Source organism: Strongylocentrotus purpuratus, unplaced genomic scaffold, assembly GCF_000002235.5.
Source record: "Strongylocentrotus purpuratus isolate Spur 01 unplaced genomic scaffold, Spur_5.0 spur5_scaffold_18, whole genome shotgun sequence".
In the NCBI taxonomy this organism is placed as follows: domain Eukaryota; kingdom Metazoa; phylum Echinodermata; class Echinoidea; order Camarodonta; family Strongylocentrotidae; genus Strongylocentrotus; species Strongylocentrotus purpuratus.
In genome coordinates, this window is record NW_022145603.1 from 21,963,398 (window position 1) to 21,982,643 (window position 19,246).

General features: G+C 39.1%; 1 protein-coding gene across 1 annotated transcript; it reads right to left on the bottom strand.

Annotated features, from left to right (window-relative positions):
* Nucleotides 1-1,396: 1,396 nt before the first annotated feature.
* LOC582350 (E3 ubiquitin-protein ligase Arkadia) lies at nt 1,397-14,372 on the bottom strand. The gene is made up of 7 exons (XM_030989457.1): nt 14,241-14,372; nt 8,601-11,368; nt 7,725-7,818; nt 6,170-6,579; nt 5,908-6,015; nt 4,511-4,738; nt 1,397-1,747 (listed from the first exon to the last, which is right to left on the bottom strand). Exons 2-7 carry the CDS (start codon nt 11,325-11,327, stop codon nt 1,694-1,696), a joined length of 3,621 nt encoding a protein of 1,206 aa, XP_030845317.1. The 5' UTR covers nt 11,328-11,368; nt 14,241-14,372; the 3' UTR covers nt 1,397-1,693.
* Between the last annotated feature and the right edge of the window lie 4,874 nt (nt 14,373-19,246).

Below are 19,246 nucleotides of genomic sequence, written 5' to 3' on the forward strand. Positions count from 1 at the left end.
ATTCTTCATTTTCTTTCTCTATTGCCATTGTAATTTTCCCCATTACTATTTACATTCCCCATAAATAATCTCACTATTCCAGCACTGCATTTATCATATTGATAGATGTTGTGTTTTATTTTATTTTCATTTGTTTATTTATTTATACATTCCATCATTTTTTGTGGACAAAAAATATACAATGTTTGGCGAGAATAATTCCTTAAAAAGCTGATCTGAATTGAAATGTTAAAGATAACCCTCCATGTATAAAGGACTTGTCATATATCACAGATACAGTATGAAAATCAGTTTATGTAGACAAATCATAGGATTTTGATAATGCTTATGGGACTTCGGCACCGATTTTCTTGCATCCAATACTTATTTTATATAGACTGATTTTATTGTATGGCTACAGTTGCTAACTGATAGAGATGATATGACCAACCCATTACATCACACAACATAGTCTTGAGATTCCTCACATTATTATTGATCTTTCAAAATTACCATAACATGCATACTTTTCTGCTTCTCCCCATGCCAATCATTTATGATGTGTTGAATACCTTTTAATGTCTACCTGCAAATTGGCAACTGATATACCAAAGATTATATAACTGTTTCCAGTGAACGATTAATCTATACCATTGTTACAGGAGTTGTCAGAGAAATCATCGAGAATGGAAATGGGTAACTTCGCAAGCAATTGTGTTGCACAAAGCAATAACAGACGTGTATCAATCAGATATGATTATTTACGTCTGGGGACCAACCATTAAAGGGAGTGTGTCATGACAAGACTATGTGTCTTTCCCGTGGCCCTACTCGGGCCAATTGGGTATAATACGACTATGGACGACGCGACCGCAGTATTCACGTGTATGCAACATATGCGAAACAGAAGCGTGAGGAGATATTCGCGAACGCTAAGGGGCGCTGATCCAGTTAATTAAGTCCATTCGTTTACGTGCAGTTGTCCAAAAGAAGACGTAGATGACGTTAACAAGTATTTCCCATGAAACACTCCCTTTAACATCACCATACGAAAGACGTGACTCAGTTTCAAACCGGGGTCGTCTCAGCCAGTTTGTAGGCGTAGACAGAGAGCTGACCAAGTGAACGTGTCGTTAGACCAACTAACATCTCCCTCAAATGGTGTCTATTCTTTTGTGCAAAAAGACATAGGTGGCAAACGAGCGACTTGTGCAGAAAGGTGAAGAAAGCAACCGCAGAGTTAATGGAAAGATGACTCATCTTTGATGAAGAGGCACATCAGGGGGGGCGTTTCACAAAACTTGTCATCAGTGACCAATGACAGTTTTTGTTATAAGCTACTGAAATCCTTGATTCTGATTGGTTATCAGCAGATTTGTCACTGATTTTTGTCATTGAAGAAATGCTTTGTGAAACAGGTCCCAGTAATTATTTTTTTTTTTTTTTTGCTTCATACAGTCTACTAAAATGCAATCTGTATTCACTAATGACAAAACAAACACATCACAACTACATAGTCCCATACATCCCTTTTGGCGTCCATTACAAATATAATCTGCATTAATATTGCTTAGACACCTGCTATCAGTCCCACGACTTTAGATCGGTGTTAGTGACAAATATAATCTTCATCCATATTGCGAAGCACCAGATAATATTTCCATGAATTTACATCGACGTTGGTTTTGGGCAGGTTGATGTCCGATTTTCTCGTCTATTCAATCCTCACCTCCACTCTACAAATTGGACACACCGGATCCTGATTTTTCTGTAGGAGCAGATGGACAGGAATTAATGATTAACATGTATCAGAGATATGGGAGATAAATAAGCTTAGGAAGTCCATAATATTTTTCCTTATCTCAACAGACCACTGTTCCTCTCTCTTATCTCTGTCATCTTCCCCACAACTGGTACCTTTTCATTTCTATTTTTCTGTCTTTGATATTGTTATTGATAATGGCCGAATTGGACAATGTTTTACAAATGTAAAATACGATATTTAAAAACATTCATAGCAAATGACATCAAAATAAATGATCGGAAAATTAATGAGTAAATTGTATAAGATAATACTTTCAAATTCTTATTTGATCTCCCTAAAACATCTTAACTTATAATTGGAAATATTTGTTTAAGTCTTGATCAATCTGAAGTGTAATATGTTGCATAATTCTTATTCATTCTAATCATAGTTTTTGTTGCTTTTTAATTATGGTGAATGTATTGTCTATAATTTTGGAAAAAACAACTGTAATCTTTGTATGCATCAGTCTTTGGACTGTTATTACTTTTAGGCTTGAGTCGGTACGGTCGATCACACCGGGACCCGACCGTTGCCGTCGGGTCCCGGTTTCGTTTCTTGAGAACCGGCGCTCCGAAAAAAATAATGAAATATGTAAGAAATTGCAGTTTTGCACACCACTAAAATCAATCCACCCTAAAACTTAAGTATTTAATTGTTACCAATCGTATTCTAGCTCATCCAGAATCAATCCGAACTGCTGATATAAATATGGGTTGAAAAGCAGTTCGCCCCATGGGGTTGTTGTTGCCAGCTGCTAGCTAGCTACTGTACTGGCCGGGTCTCTCGGCAGAATTAATAAATCCGGTTGAAAGAAACATTAATGTTTGAATAATAAAACGACTTTCTAAAAAGTACTTCTTTACAACATACCGATCGAATAATTTTTAAAAGACAAAATATATATTTTTTCTTTGATTTTGAACACCGCATGCTTCTTTTAAAAGCTGAAAATGACTTGGTAATCACAAGAAGTTTCGATACGGATAGCTGTTGCAATGCAAGTTCAGACTAGTCTCGGAAAAATGCGCAGTGCTCCTTGTTAGCTATAATGCGTGCCAGAACGAACCCAAACAAAGACGTGGTCGTATCGAGAAAAAAATCATTAAAAACTACGAGAGCACAATTGGAAAGACAACTACTCAAAATTATCGTAAGCAGATACATAACTTGGAGGAAGAATACAATAGTTGTCCAAGAAAAGCCACATAAATAGTGATATTTAATGAGTTACTATAGGTACAATCATTATCGGAAGGGCCTGCTGCAATATATCTAAACCTGTTTAAATTGAACACGAGGCAAATACCGCCCTCTACGGTAAAAAGCAGTATAACAAAGGATTTGAGTATTTGCAGCAGGCCCCTTGCGATAAAAATGTACCCAGTTACTCCTCGATTATCACAATTTCTGTGGCATTTCTTGGGCGATTATTGAATTCTTTGTCAAAGTTATGTATCTGATTATGGTAATTTTGAGCAGTATATCTTTCCAATTGTGCTTTCGTAGTTTTTAATGATTTTTTTCTCGTTACGATCACGTCTTTGTTTGGGTTCGTTCTGGCACGCATTACAGATAACGAGGAGCACTGCGCCTTTTTCCGAGACTAGTCTGAACTTGCCTTGCAACAGCTATTCGTATCGAAACTTCTTGTGATTACCAAGTAATTTTCAGCTTTTAAAAAAAAGCATGCGATGTTTAAAATAAGAGATAAATATTTATTTTTGTCTTTAAAATATAATATGATCGGTATATTGTATAGGAGAATTTTTTAGAAAGCTGTTTTATTATTCTAACATTCATATTTTTTGACCAGATTTATTCAACCTGCATATATCAAAATGGCGGCTCGATTGTAGTCTTTATATTTTTGCTCGAGTTTTTTTACTTTTAGAGGCACGATAATGGCACTAAACATCGCCAATCATGGATGAATATAATGTCAAATGGAAGAATATACCAATCTGTGCCGAGGTATGCATGTGTTGATTTATTTGACTGATAAAAATGTCACTTTTAAGGGACATACTGATGATATGCGCTTTTTATAGAGGCAAGTGACAAATCCTGCGAGCTGATTTCGGGACACCGGGTCCCGACCGGTGCAAGGCCGTCGGGACCCGGTTTATGAAAATCCCGACATGACTCAGGCCTAATTACTTTCTAAATTTGTTTCAACAGATTTTTCTGTCAATAAGCCAAAATGAATGAGTAAATCTTTGCCTAACTCTATGTATAAGCATATAAATAAGGCACTGAATTAATGATTATATAGTAAGACTTGATTCTATGCTTCATAGCCAGAAACTTTTTAAAGAGGTCTGAATTCTAAAAGTTTTGTTTCCATAAAAATTTCCATTTTTCCCCAATCTCCAGACTTTTCTTTTTTCTTGTTTACTTTAACTTTATAGTTCATGTTATATAAATGTAATAAAGTAGAGTACCAAAAATTCTTGCCAAAGACAGGGAAGCAGACTCGACTAGCACTTGTGCTAACTTCTGGTACCCCTTTAACGACAAAAGTGTACACATAATCTTTTCTTTCATTTGTATATAACATGCTTTGTTAAACAATGTTTATCTTATTCATGTGTAATGTTATTTATCTTGTGTTATATTGTTATATTGAATGTAAACATGATTGATACCTTATGTTTACTTGTTCTTGTTGATGTTGTTAATAAACTCAAACTCAGACTCAAACTCAAGACTCAAACTCAAACTTACATTTAACCACATATCAATGCACTTCTTGTGGTAGACATGGAAACAGGGCAGTCTACGAAGCTCGGCCTCCTCGTCGTAATCATCCATACAGACCGGACAGGCGTTCTCCTCCTGCGAACCTGAGTGCCGCTCCTTGGAGAACTTGAAGGTTGGAAGGCGGTCAATAGATGCCTGGGTGAGCCGCTTATCAACGGCCGGTCCAAGACTGTCCGCAAGCTGGAGAAGAGCCTGTTGTATGGTGAAAATGTTTATAAGAGATTATTTGATAATAACCAGTATTGTTGAAATAAGATAATAGGACAGATATATACTATGAAACTTCAGAACTATTCTTTCGAGAAATTAAAGGTTAAAAGGCGGTCGATAGATGCCTGGGTGAGCCGCTTATCAACGGCTGGTCCCAGACTGTCCGTAAGCTGGAGCAGAACCTGTTGTATGGTGAAAATGTTGAGTAGAGATTATTTGACAACAGGTATTGTTGAAATAAGATAGTGGGAAAGGTATATACTATGAAACTTCAGAACTATTCTTTTGAAAACTTGAAGGTTGGGAGGTGGTCAATAGACGCCTGGGTGAGCCGCTTATCAACAGCCGGTCCCAGACTGTCTGCAAGCTGGAGGAGCGCCTGTATTTACGACAAAAATATAAAATAATACAAAGTTTAAAGACTACAATCACTAGTGGCGATGAAGGGATGTAGGATGTGCTATGAGGAAATAGATATGCTTTGAAACTCCAGAACTGTTCTTTGGAGAACTTGAAGGTTGGGAGGCGGTTTGTACAAGGCTTGGAGAGCCGCTTGTCCAGGGTTGGTCGTAAACTATCGGCAGGATGAGGAAGGGCTGGTTGTAGGGTAAAAAGGTGAAAAAATAAGCCAGATAGTACTGTAACATTAGATAATAATCAACATAAGTTTGTTTTACCGATATGTCACAACATGTACTTTGTTTAAATCTCTTGTTTTGTTCTTGCTTAAAAAATTTTTTGAACCCCCCCCCCCCCCCCAAAAAAAAAAAAAAAAAAAAAACACAATGTTGTTTACATAGGGTAGCTTCATCAGCTTCAATGACGGTCTTCCAGAGGGCCAACAAATTCCCAAGGACCAATTTAAACCTGGGTGGAGAGTGGCAAAATTGGATAAGCGCCTTGCCAAAGGACGTTAGTGAGGGGCTGGGATTTGAACCCTCATCCCTTGGATTGAGAGTACCAAGACAAAGCGAAGCAGAGAATATCTGAGACTCGTTTCACAAAGCTTTTTTTTTATCGATGACAAATAACAAAATTCAGTGACAAGTCTACTGATAACCAATGAGAAGCAAGGATTTCAGTAGCTTATAACAAAAACTGTCAATTGTCTGACTGATGACAAGTTTTGTGAAAAGCCCCCCTGAACTTACATCATAGTCGTTGCCATCATTCTGGCCAGCGCCTACATCTCTTCTTCGACCTCGTGCTCGACCTCGACCTCGTCCCTGCTGTCGCCCAGGCCTCGGTGGTGGATTAATCTGGTATGAGTTTAAAGAAAAATGCGAAAAAAACAATTTGTACAGTTTTGGAATGTTGACAAAAGAGCTATACTTCTTGTGTTGGTAGTAGTGGTCACTGCTAGAAGAGCAAAAGGGCAAATCTGTGCAATGTGTCATTCAATGCAAAACTTACATTTTCAAAATATGGGTGAGCCATCCTGCGTAGATCAACAAGATCATGATGTAGATTCCATATCATCTCCATGTTCGGTCTATGACGATCATGGGGGTGTCCTCTCGGGTCTGCCAAATCAGGGATGACCTCGTCCAGGCGATCATTAGAGCTACGCCGCCTATTCCCCCGTTGCCGGGTGGGACGCCCTCTCCGGGGCACGGGAGGAGGAGGGGAAGGCGGCGCAGGTGGCCTGTCGGGTCGGTCCAGGAGCGATGACGCAGGCTGGAAGTCGTAGTTCCAGTTGAAGCTGCCAATTTGGACGGGGACGTCAGAGGAGACCTCGATAGAGATGTTGTGATGCGGATTGAAAGTGCCAAAAGTACCAGCGTCTGGCTGGTCTGCACGACTGACATTGACGGAGCAGGACGCTGAAGAAAAATTATTTAAACATGAAAAGTTATTTATTTATTTAATTCTTATTTTTAAATCATGGATGATAGATCTTGTCACTGAAGTACCTCTTAGTACATGAATCAGCAAAACATACGGTAAACAGATTCCATAGATTTCTGAAAGGCCAAGTCAGGTTCAATACAAGGGACCCCTGTAACTGAGAATCAAGAGGACAAATTACATCTTCCCCAACTTCTATTTTTCCCATTTTTACATTAAAATAGTGATTTTATATTTTACAATATGTTGCCAATGTAGAGACTTTCATGACTTGACAAGTTACACAATAAATTGCTCCCAATACAAAATGTCAAACGAACTGCGACAGCAAAATTTTCTGACAGTTTTTTTTTAATTCTCTAACATGCCAACAGAGCCTTGGTCCGCCCACACTAATACCTTGCCACGCTGCCAGGCCAGTTTACTCAATTTGGACAATAATGTTGCGGAGTACCCGAGCCTATTTATAAGTACAGTCAAGTGAAACCATGCAAAACATGAAGTCGTACAAGTCAAATTTTCTCCAAGTCAACTAAATTTTAGGGCCAAACTATACAAAACAAGTGTTATTTACACTTCCTATTAAAGTAAAATTTTGCCTTTTTATATGCAGTCATAGCACATTTGACTTCTGCAAAGTAAACACTAGTTTAGTAGGATGACGGATAATCAACCTGATTACAACGTTGAGCCACTCCTACTACCCATCCTCTCCAACCGGCACTATAGTTCTCTTTAGAACTATAAGCTCAAGAAAGATTACCAACAGTCCTTTTCAGGACTACACACACACACACACGCTCAAGAAAGAAAGGTTATCAACGGTCCTTTTCAGGACTCCCCAATCCCCCCCCCCCCTCCACCCTCTCTCACATGGTGCAACCGTAAGCCTACTGTACATCTACATCATCATGCAAGCTGATAGAGTCAAACCTGCTTTAGTGACCACCTGTCTACAACAAGCAATATTTTTGTTTCCCTGGAAAATGGTTTCTCATTGAAACATGTACTAAAGGAACCTGTCTACAAAGACCAATATTATGTTTCCCTTGGGCGGTCGATGTAGACAGGTTTGACTGTACTTGTAAGCAGCATCTTAACTCAAGTTGATGTGCCTTACCCCTGGATTCTGCTTGAGGGTTGGTATCCTCTGTAGACCTTTGTGGTGGGCCATGCTGCTGAACAGACCTAGCCATCTCTGCATCAAATTCTTCCTGCAAAGGATTGATTGGAATAGAAAGAAGTGTAGTGCTGGTTATTTTACCTGACTGCTAAGAAAGCATAAGTGCTTGTTAGTAAGCAAGAAGAAGACAGACGGCTTTAGGTCCTCTCCGAGGGACCTGGTAATGAAGATTAATGCCTTACCAAAGGGCACTAGCGCATCGCCTTGGTTTGGAACCCGGGTCGTCTGCTCCTCTCCGAGGGACCTGGTAATGAAGATTAATGCCTTACCAAAGGGCACTAGCGCATCGCCTTGGTTTGGAACCCGGGTCGTCTGATTCGAGAGCACTGCTCTACCAACTGAGCTACAGTATCGCGCCTCCTCCAAATGAAAAAGACTATTATGATTCTTGTCATCACCAGACTCCATTTTCTTTACCATTCTCCGTTTTCCCTTTCAGATCAAAATTTAAACAGTAATAGGGTTTTTTTTTTTTAAAGGGGTAAGAGCAAAGAGAGTAGCAGAATTCTACCTCATTTAGGTTATCAATCTGAAATCTATGAATACAGACTAATAAAACTTATTACATCTATCAGAACACGGTCGAGTAAGAATTAATACAGAACAGTGCAATTCAAAGGGGCAGAAGAGTTACACAGCACAGTGGTTTGGTTACTTTGTAATATTTCATCTCATGAAGAGAAACGCAAATCAGGAAACATTATCGATTGTGGCATTTTGGTGCGGTTCTGGGAGAGTATATCAAGATATACATGTAGAGGGCCACTTAAGAGTATATTAAACCTTTTAAGATAATATCAGGGGCATTCCTACCTGCATTCTTCTTGCCATTGCCTCATCTGAGTCCATCTGGTTCAGCTGCTGCAGGAGGGATGGTGAGACAATATTCCTCTCATCTTCAATGCTTCCTGCTGCTCCGCTACTCAAAAGGCCTGTGGACGAAGCTTTGGCCTCTTTCTTCTTATGACTCTTTCTCGTCTTACCGTAAGCTCCCACAAGGGAGGAAGCATAAGAGAAAGAATCGACCATCACAACTTCATCATCCGAATCATCCTTTACCATGTTCATAGTATCTCCAGAGATGCCACTCGACGAGGGAAGATCTGAAGCTTCAAGACTGTGATGTTTAGCGGAGGATCTCATGTGGTCTTCTCTACTTGCAGAGCCAGTGGGACTCTTTCCTTGTTTCTTTCCTTTCCCTTTGGAGTTCTTTGAGTGGACAGACTCATTGCTAGATCGATGACTAGACGAGGCTTCGTGGGACGGATTAGCATATGGTTTGGAGGACGTTGCTGTTGTAGGTGCGCTTCCGTGGTTTGAATACAAAAGAGACGAAGCTGTTGAAGAACTACCAATATGTGAAGCTGATGATGATGAATGATAACTGTCTTTCATTCTTCCTGAAGTATGAGTTCTTGTGCTAGACACATTATGTCCACCCGGTCGGAGATTCCTGGAGACATCTGAACTCTCGGTTCTGTCTAGACCTATACCCTGATAGTCATTTACCCTGCTCTGGATAGGTGATGTATCTTTGTCTTTGGAACGAACAGAACTTTCATGTCTTCTAGAACCCCCTGACCCCAAACCGTCATCTTGAGGACTATGCAAATTTGTTTTCCTCCTTTTGGCTGCTTCATCCATGAGCGCGATAGCCTCATCCTCATTCTTCCGCTTCTTATCGGCAAACGGATGAGCATCCTCATCTTCATCACTTGAAAAGACAGCAAGCAATTTCTTCAACTTATTCTTCTTTGCCTCTTGCATCGCTGCTCTTCTGGCCGCAACCCTGGCCTCCTTGATCTCTTCCTTTGTCCTAGTCCTACAACTGTTCCTTAAGGTACTTTCCTTGTTTTGTCTTTCCTCCTTCCAGGTTTCAGTCCTGGATGATATCACACTGCTTCCACCAGTCTGTGGCCTCCACGGAGATATAACAACACTTGATGGAGTGCTTGAATGGGAGGGTGAAACCCATGGCCTCTTTTTGGGAGGACTTAACCAAGCTCTTGATGGAGATGTCACCGGTGCATCATACTTACTTTTTGTAGAATCTGCTGGCGATTTATGATGAAAACCACTTTTGCTCTTGTTGGTAACAAGAGATATAAGAGGAAGATCATCATCTTCACTTGTTGCACTAGAACGCTGCTGATGCCTTCTACGGAAGTCTTTGTCAGGACTAGTTATTTTGTTTAGATAAGTAGTATCTCTTGGATATTTTCCATCTCTTCGTCTTCTGTGATCAAACTTCCTTGAGAAATCGGAAGAGCGCCTTTCTGGAGAAGATAAAGTTTCAGCAAAGTCCCACACTGGATCTCTTCCTCTGCCTACATTTTTCTCACTACTACCTTCCTGCTTTTCCAGCCTAAAGTCTTTGAACTTCCTTGTAGGACTGTGAAAAATGCTCTCTGATCTTGGGCTTGTATACCTTGAAGATGGAGAGCCAGGTGAAAAAAGGTGCTTACTACTGGTTGAGCTAGAATGCAAGTCCTTACTTGAGTTAAGGTCTCCTTCAGACAACAGATCATTCAACATAAAATTATCTCTGTGGCTCTTTTTTAAATGCACCTGTAAAGATTTCTTACATGTAGATCCACTGTTTTTCCCATCATGCTTTCTATCCCATTCAGGGGTGTCGAGAATCAAAACGGGACTTCTCATACTGAACACCGAGGATGATCTGTGACTGGGGCTTGAACTAGAGTGGGCCTGAAACTTGCTAGGACTGAACTGGCTACTGGTTCTTGGTTCTAATGAGGTAGATTTCATCTGTTTATTCTTGTCCCAATGTATATGAACGCTTGATCCTGTAGGACTGCGCTTTGGGCTACTTTGTCCTGAACGCCTCCCTGGAGAAAGAGGCGAGTTCAACAACTTTCTTGAACTTTCCGAAGGACTTGTTGGTAACTTCCTCCATCCTCCAGGACTACTAGAGAGGGCGCTGCTTGTCTCTACAGGCATCTGCTTTCTAGAGGTCTCTACTCTTTCTGTTGCAAATCGGCACGGGATTTCTGACTGTGTTTCAATATTGCCCTTTTTATCAAGATGTTCTAGCAGTCTAGAAGCCCCATTACCTGATGCCTGTTCAGTCTTGCCAAGCTGTTCCATTTCCGAAAAACGACACTTTGTGCTTTCCTGTCTTTCAGGGGTTCTGTGGCTGTGTGCTCTGACGTCACTGGATGTTCCCCTGTTGACACTAACTGTTGCCTTATAATCAGCAGACGTTGCAAAGGGATTACCTTCATCTATTGTCAGTTTCCCGGAGAAGGGTGGACTTAGTGGACCCCTTGAAATATTGCCAGTGACTTCCGACAGAGGACTGCCACGTTCACTAAATGCTAACCCATCTGCAGTCCCACTACTCCCTGAAGTTCTTGACCCTTTGTTCAACGTATCATGTGTGTTTTCAAAGAATGGCCTGGCATGGCTGGCAAACAACAATTCCTTTCCATCATGGCGTCTGTTGATTCGTTTGTAGAGTGGAGTATTGAAATCAAGCTCATCATCCGAGGTTGTGTCCATCATAGAAACATCATCCATCCTGAAGCGTTGGTTTGCCACACACTCACATCAGAGGGAATCTGAGATGTAAAGAAAAACAAGTTGTTGTGATGTTGTTTGTTTTGAGAGGCAAACTAGATCGAACTTCGACTGCGCGCAGTCGAAAATGATGCCTCCGCCAAAGAGCAATTTTACAAACCAAAACAGAAGATATTTTTTAAATTCAAGTTCAATTGTAATCCATTAACAGGTTCTCAGAATATCGTGATTACAAGCAATTTCTCATATACATATATGACCCTTTGATCTTTGACCTTATGACCCTAAAATCTACTCAGTTCATTGGCACTGCAAGATCTCCTGAGTTAAATAGTAATCCATCTGTCAGTTCTAATGAGAATGCGTTCACAAGCTATTTTTGCATACATAATGAGCCCATGACCTTTGACCTTTGAATTCATGACCCAAGAATCTACTCGGTTCATTGGCTCTGCAAGATACATACATGATCTAAGTTTGGCAGGAATCCATCAATCTGTTCTAATGATAATGCGATCACAAGCTATTTTTGCATACATAATGAGCTGCATGACCTTTGACCTTTGACCTCGTGACCCCAAAATCTCATCAGTTCATTGGCTCTGCATGATACATACATGACCACAGTCTGGCAGGAATCCATCAATCGGTTCTTCAGATAACCCGATCACGAGAACGGGACGTACGGACGTACGGACGGTACGATGGACGGACGGACAACCCGAAAATATAATGCCTCCGGCTACTTCGTAACGGAGGCATAAAAAAAGTTGATACATAATCAGCAGTTTTGGGGAAAAAAAATGCTTTTTACAATGTTTTTGTAGTATCAACTTGACTTGATCACATGAATTTTCAGGCTACTTTTGGCCCGCAATCTTGCGCAATTTGTTTGGTTCAGGAGCGTACTAACACACACGCACAGAGATTGCTGAATGTAGCAGATGCCCAGCATGTGTCTTTTTACACTAATCGCTATTATCATAAAGTAAGTAACAAATTGGCAATGTGAAAACACCATGTGTATTTGCATTTTCAGGCAGAACAAACACCTCTAACTCTTGTGAGATCAGCTTTTTTGAAAGGTAAATTGCTTGTTAGCTCATTATTATCAGGAACATGTGGACGGTACCTGTAAGCAAAGCGCTCTCACCATGGTATCAAATTTTCATATTTTTGTTTAATTCTTGACTAATTTCCAAGTGCTTTGTAGACGTGGTACCGGTATTAGATAGAAGAATCTCTAGCTAGTCTTCTAGCAAACTATGCAGGTAGTCTACAGGGTTTGTTGAGTGTGGGAATGGGCGACAAATCTGTCTTTGCGTTGCCGATTTGATACTTACTTTACGATAATAGCAATTAGTATAGTATATGAAGGGCATGCACGGAGTTCCCTGAATTCTCTGCCCCAGCGCCTTTTTGCATTGATTGCTATTAGTATTATCGTAAATACTTCACTGTTTCAAAATCACCCTTAAATTATTTTTTGCAGCAAAATTTGATATGAGGTCTGCGAGTGTTTCCCATTCCTTTTTGAGTCCATGTAATTTTGCGTGCAGTGGATCTGCCGCTGGCGCATTAGCCTCATTGGCAAACTGACATCCCGCTAGCTGAACGCTCTAGACGGTTCTTGTTCCGCAGAGAGTGTGGCGGAAGATGTGTTTGCGAGGTCGAGGTGCGATTTCGGTTTTGAGAATGCACATTACTCACACGTGTGCGCCATCATCTGTCCAATGAAAATTGAGAATGTGGAAAGTAGACCTGTACGATTTTTTGTAAAAATATCTGGCTAGTTTTCCTTCTATTCCTTCAGTTGTAGACTAGGGTAGCGCGCCCAGTATTCGGCCATTCCAAGTATTCGGTCAGACGGCCGTTTCAACAGCTGTAACAATTTAAAAAATAATTAATGAGCCGCGAAACAAATCAGGCAGCTGAACAACTTTTCTTAACTCTCAAAACTAAATCAGATATAGGGCCCCGGAAAGATCTCCAACTTAGCTCAAAATTGGTCAGTGTCGCACAACTTTCTGCACTTCCGTGTCTATTGCGAAACAACTACGTGTGCTGTCGCAATGAGTTTATTATGTGTGTGAAGAGGAGCTCTTCCATGTTCGCTCCATCGCAGCATATTTGCAAATGACGCACTTGCCGATGTGCAAGAGGGATTTATACGATACCCTTGCCATGCGGTATGGCTCGTCCAGTATTCGGTCAACGCATTGACAATCAGTGCTTTATTGCGCAATTGTGTGAAAATAGTGCGCAAATACGCTTTGCTCCTTGGCAACGGAGATACCACGCACAAATCGCGTGACCGAATTCTAATCGGCGCGACCGAATTCTGGGCAGAAAAATGCTCCGTCTTCTTTCAGAGATATTTTTCTTATCATTATTCTTTATTTTAAGTGACTATAAAATCCTGTTAGAGGAAAAAATTTCTTTTCTTTTGATGGGTAGATTGTACAATAAAAGAGGTAAGAATTCAAAATATTAGTGATTTCCCCTTAAGTGACCGAATACTGGGCACTCTACCCTACAGCTCCTAACAAAAAAAACTTTTTCAAAATTGCTCCCGACGCGATGACTGTCCGACATGTTTTTCAAGTCATTTTTGTTTTGTTTGGGTTTTTTTGTTAATAAATGTGCCTAGCCACTATCAATCTTGTACTTTTTTCAATGGCTAGTGCTATTTGATAATTTCATTGATGAGAAATAAAAAGTAGTGTTAATAATTTACAGATCCCTCAACGGCTACGGCCTACGCTCTACCTTCATGACCTTACATCAATTGACATGTATGGGACCTGGCTTAATGCAAAATTTGAAATAACTTGAACATAAAAATACGTGTGCAGAGAGGAATGTCTTTTAAAGCAAAACATTGGGATCTAAATGACTATGATAAATACTTACATTACAGATCAATGCTACCAGACATGATTCTAGCACGAAAAATGGTAGATTTTCTTCTGCTGACTCAATCAAAGGAAGGTATGACGAAGCTAAAGCGCATGCGCAGTTTATCTTCCGCGCGAGAAATCTTCAGTTCAGTGATTCCGTTGCATAATAACTTCGGCGGGGCGCGCATATTTTTTTTACACAACTGTTTAGCCATTTTCGCGAAAAAAATCCAAGAAGTGCTCTGGTAAAAGAGTCTAAGTCGTCAGCGCACTTAAATGTGCAAGCACGTACACCCAGTGAAGGGAAGATGATAGACAGGGGAAAAGAAGGATAGTGGAGAGGATATGGAGAAGGAAAAACAAGGAAATAAATAAGGAAAGAGAAGAGGATAAGTCAAATGAAGAACATATAAATATATAATTGAAGAGCTGAGAGGATCATAGATCTAGACTCTTGAAAAACAGGGAAATAAGAGAAGATAGGAGAAAGGGAATCTATCAGATTAAAACAAAGAAATAGATGACGAAGGAGAAAAGGATAGATTGAAGGAGAAACAAAGAAATACATTAAACAAAAGAGAAGAGGAATAAAGGAGAACAAAAGAAATACATAACGAAGGAAAACTGGGGGGTAGATTGAAGGAATTAAAACAAAGAATTATAACGAAGGAGAATAAGTGCAGATTGTAGGGGGGAAAAGAAATACATGACAAAAGAGAAGAGGATAGATTGAAGGAGAACACAGAAATACATAATGAAAGAGAAGAGAGGATAGATTTAACCCGAAACAAATAACGAGTATGTACACACTTGTACAGGGTACAGCTCCAGCAATCCAACAAAACTGCTAAGGGTAATGCTAGACTCTGTCTCTAGTCGTTTGCACGGTATATTTGACTGAAGTGGCTAAACAGTTGTGTAAAAAAAATATGCGCCGGCGGCGGGGCACTCGCCCACAAAAAACATAAACAACAACCATGCACTAAATATAAGGGGGAGTTTTGGCCAAGAATTATGAAAATTCGACCCATACACTAAAACAAATTTCTAGTTTTGTCATATTCTGAAACTACATACTTTATTTGTCCGTATCCTAAAAAAAAATCAGCGTGAAAAAATTAAGAGAAAGCCATAAAATTAGCGGTTTTATTAATTAGAGCAAACTTTAAATGCGTGACCTTCAACAAAGAATCTAAGACAATTTATTTATTTTTATTTAAATTACTTCTTTTTTTTCATTGTAAAAATACGAACATTTTAATGGAAATATCAGTAGTTGAAAGTATGACAGAACTTCGATAATAGTTCAATTAAAGTTTTAAAAAACGTAACATTTATCGTTTATATTGTGTATATTGCTTGTATTGTGTCTCAGACAAATTGGGAAATGTGAGCTTATGTTTCTCCTTGTTTTTCTAGGAATCAGCTTTTTGATTGATTGTCCGAATTCCAAATAGGATAACTCAAGAGTGGGATGTCTAATTCTGTTCAAACCTTGCATGTTTGTTGATGATATGCCCCCCCCCCCCCCACTCAGTGTTACTTAAGGTACGCGTATGCTTGTTCCCTCTTTTTGAAAGCACCCCCTATCTGAGGACTGCCAACATTTCCGAACCCCCCTTTCGCGGGCTTTTCACAGGCTCGTTTCCTGCTTTGGAGACCCCACCTAAATTCGGAAAAATATTCAATGTACGCCCCCTAAATTCGGAATAATTTCTCAGGAGTCCAAAGAGATGAGAGAAAAAAGAAAAAACACCCCCGGGTGAAAAGTTAATACACCCCCTTCTTTTACAATTCTCGGGCCGGACTTTGTCGCACAAAAATTACCCCTTTACAGGACATTTTGGTAACACGCATTGCCAATAATTTAGAATGCATGAAAAACTTTCTTCGTTCTTCTTCCATTTTTTTCTTCTTCTTCTTCTTCTTCTTCTTCTTCTTCTTCTTCTTTTTCTTCTTTTTTTTTTCTTCTTCTTCTTTTTCTCTTATTATACTTCCTTCTCCTCCTTTTCTTTTTATCAAATTCTTTTAGAATAATATTCATCTCTGTTTCTTCTTCAAGTTCTTCTTCTTCTTCTTTTTCCTCTTCTTCGTCTTCTTCTTCTCCATTGTCTTTTTCTTCTTCTTCTTCTTCTTCTTCTTCTTTTTCTTCTTCTTCTTCTTCTTCTTCTTCTTCTTTTTCTTCTTCTTCTTCTTCTTCTTCTTTTTCTCTTTCTTTTACTTCCTCCTCCTCCTTTTCTTCTTATCAAATTCTTTTAGAATAATATTCATTTCTGTTTCTTCTTCAAGTTCTTCTTCTTCTTCTTTTTCCTCTTCTTCGTCTTCTTCTTCTCCATCGTCTTCTTCTTCTTCTTCTTCTTCTTTTTCTTCTTCTTCTTCTTCTTCTTCTTCTTCTTCTTCTTCTTCTTCTTCTTCTTCTTCTTCTTTTTCTTCTTTTTCTTCTTCTGCTATAATACTTCCTCCGCCTCCTCTTCTTTTTTATCAATTAATTTTAGAATAATATTCGTTTCTGTTTCTTCTTCTTCTTCTTCTACTGCTTCTTCTTTTTCTTCTTCTTCTTTTTCTTCTTCCCTTTCCACCACCTCCTCCTCCTCCTCCTTTTCTTCTTTGTCTATTTTTCTTAGAATAATAGTCGTTTTTGTTTGATATTTTGCTATCATTAGCCTGATTTGCTCGTATTTGAATCGGACCTTGATGAAATGACCTAAAGCTTGAAAATCATCTTGATTAGAAATTTGGAACTCTAAAATAATAAAGGAAGCATAAAGAGTTGCAGTATATTTTTATTACTTCTTTTTAGGACATGATTGTGACAATATTATTTTATTCTTGATAGATTGAAGTTGATATCTTCTCAGAACTTTCAGCAATTTCTTTGAATCTTTAGATTGATAAAACAACGTTCTGAGAAGATACAAACTTTATCCATCAACTATAAATCATAATATTCTCACAAACATTTCATGAAAAGAGGTACATAATACACAAAATAGAGTAGTAACAAAAAAACGAGGAAAATGATAGTCTGGCTGGGCAGAAGCCCTAGTAACGCACGCCTTTATGAAGCTACTGCAATTAAACAAATTTAAAGTGAGATTATCGAATAAAAGTTTCTAAGATATAACACGGCCTATATACTAAGCCCCAAGTGATACCTTTGCGAACGCTAACAATAATTGTTTTGTTTGTTATGCATGTACTTTTTATTTCTTTATAACATTTAAGAACAAAATACAGGGATTGGATGGAGGACTCTTTTTTAATGGGATGGTGTTCCTACTTCCCAGATACCAAGTCAGGGAGAGGAGGTGGGGGTGTCTCTCCTTTTTTCTTTTTTTACTTCTTCTTCTTCTTCTTCTTCCTCCTCCTGCTCTTCATTTATTTACCTTTCTTTGAATTTGTCTTCTTCTTCCTTAATCTACCTTCTCCTCCTTGTCTTTTCTTTCCCTTTCATCCTCTTCTTCTTTCTTCTTCTTCATAATATATTCTTTTCTTAACCTGACTTATTTGATACAGACTTTGAATCACCCTTAAATCCTATTTAATCCCTCCTTAGATAAGTTTCTTTTTGAAAGGCCCCTTTTTAATATTTATTTCTTCAATAACTGAATTTGAGTTCTCCCAACCAATGTCTGATTTATACCAATAGATGGCGTGTGTCAAATAACTCCGGAAAACGACTGGAATTTCGCGTTATTTTCGAAACGAAAACCGTCGTCGGCAAGGGTTCTTTGGCCGGTTCATCACAAAATTCCAAGCAAATTTTACGATGTCATTTGAGTATCTGACAAGCCCCCAAAATCAAGGCTTGAATCGACACAGGAGTCAATCGACTGAACCGTTATTGTGGGAAATGTTAAGAATTTTTGCCATTGTCGAAGTGCCACATCTCTGTCGCAGATTGATGATTCACTCATCCTCATCATCATTATGCTCGCGATCGCACGTCTCGGCTATCAACAAGTTCGAGATGAGAGTGTTAGCATTTGAAACAGTTTGCATGTGAAACACAACGAACTCCCACTCCCAACTTATTAAGTTATTTGATTGATGCCGCTAATTGGGAAAATGTCAGCGCTCACGACTTGAACTGTTATAATGCCTGTGACAACAATACTCAACAATTATGACTTCGAGGAATAAATTTGGTCATTTTTGCGGCCGTCGCCAGTCGGCATTGCTGTCAACATGGATGTTGATTTTATTTCTAGCTGGAATGGCTTCTTATACGGTAGGCCAGCAGTCATCCACCCCAGAGCTTGGGCCATCCAGCACCGTAGCGGTGACCTCAGAGCCGCTGAATTTTTCGGGTAAGACTTCTGTTTGACTGCCTAGACTAGATAGAGAATCAAATGATATTTTTAATACTTTCTAATGTTCATCAATCATGATACATACCGTTTCTATATAATTTGCTTTGCATTACATTCAACATGTAACTAGTAGGCTAGACTATTAATGTTTTGTTTATTTAGAGTCTACTTTTGTAGTCTATCTATTGACTTTTTTAGAGGGGGGGGGGGGGGGATTCATGAAACGTTAATTTGTTTGAATTCTTATTGATATTATGATTTATGGGAAGGGCTCAGGAGGGAGGGAGTGTCATCATGGCGCAAAAGTCAGTTACCTCTTGTATTCAAGAGAATGCTGACTTTAATGAATGATTATTGTGATGATTGTATAATTCTCTTGGATAACAGCATCATCAAAAACAAAGAAATTGTGCTCCATCTCAACACCTTTTCCATTATGAAGTCCTCTATTTGTTAAGCCATTGAAAGAAATAGATAAATATCATAACACTATAGCATTCCAATTTCCAAAATCATAGATACGATACCATAATAATAATGATAATATGGGCACTTGTAATTGTATACCGGTAGCTACATGTACAGGTACATGTACTAATGCTATATGAATAGACTCTACTGCGCTTTAGTACAAAGTATCATGCCATTATAAGGCGCTAAAGCATTCCAAGGAATTTCTTCCTATCGGGTACCCATTTACATCACC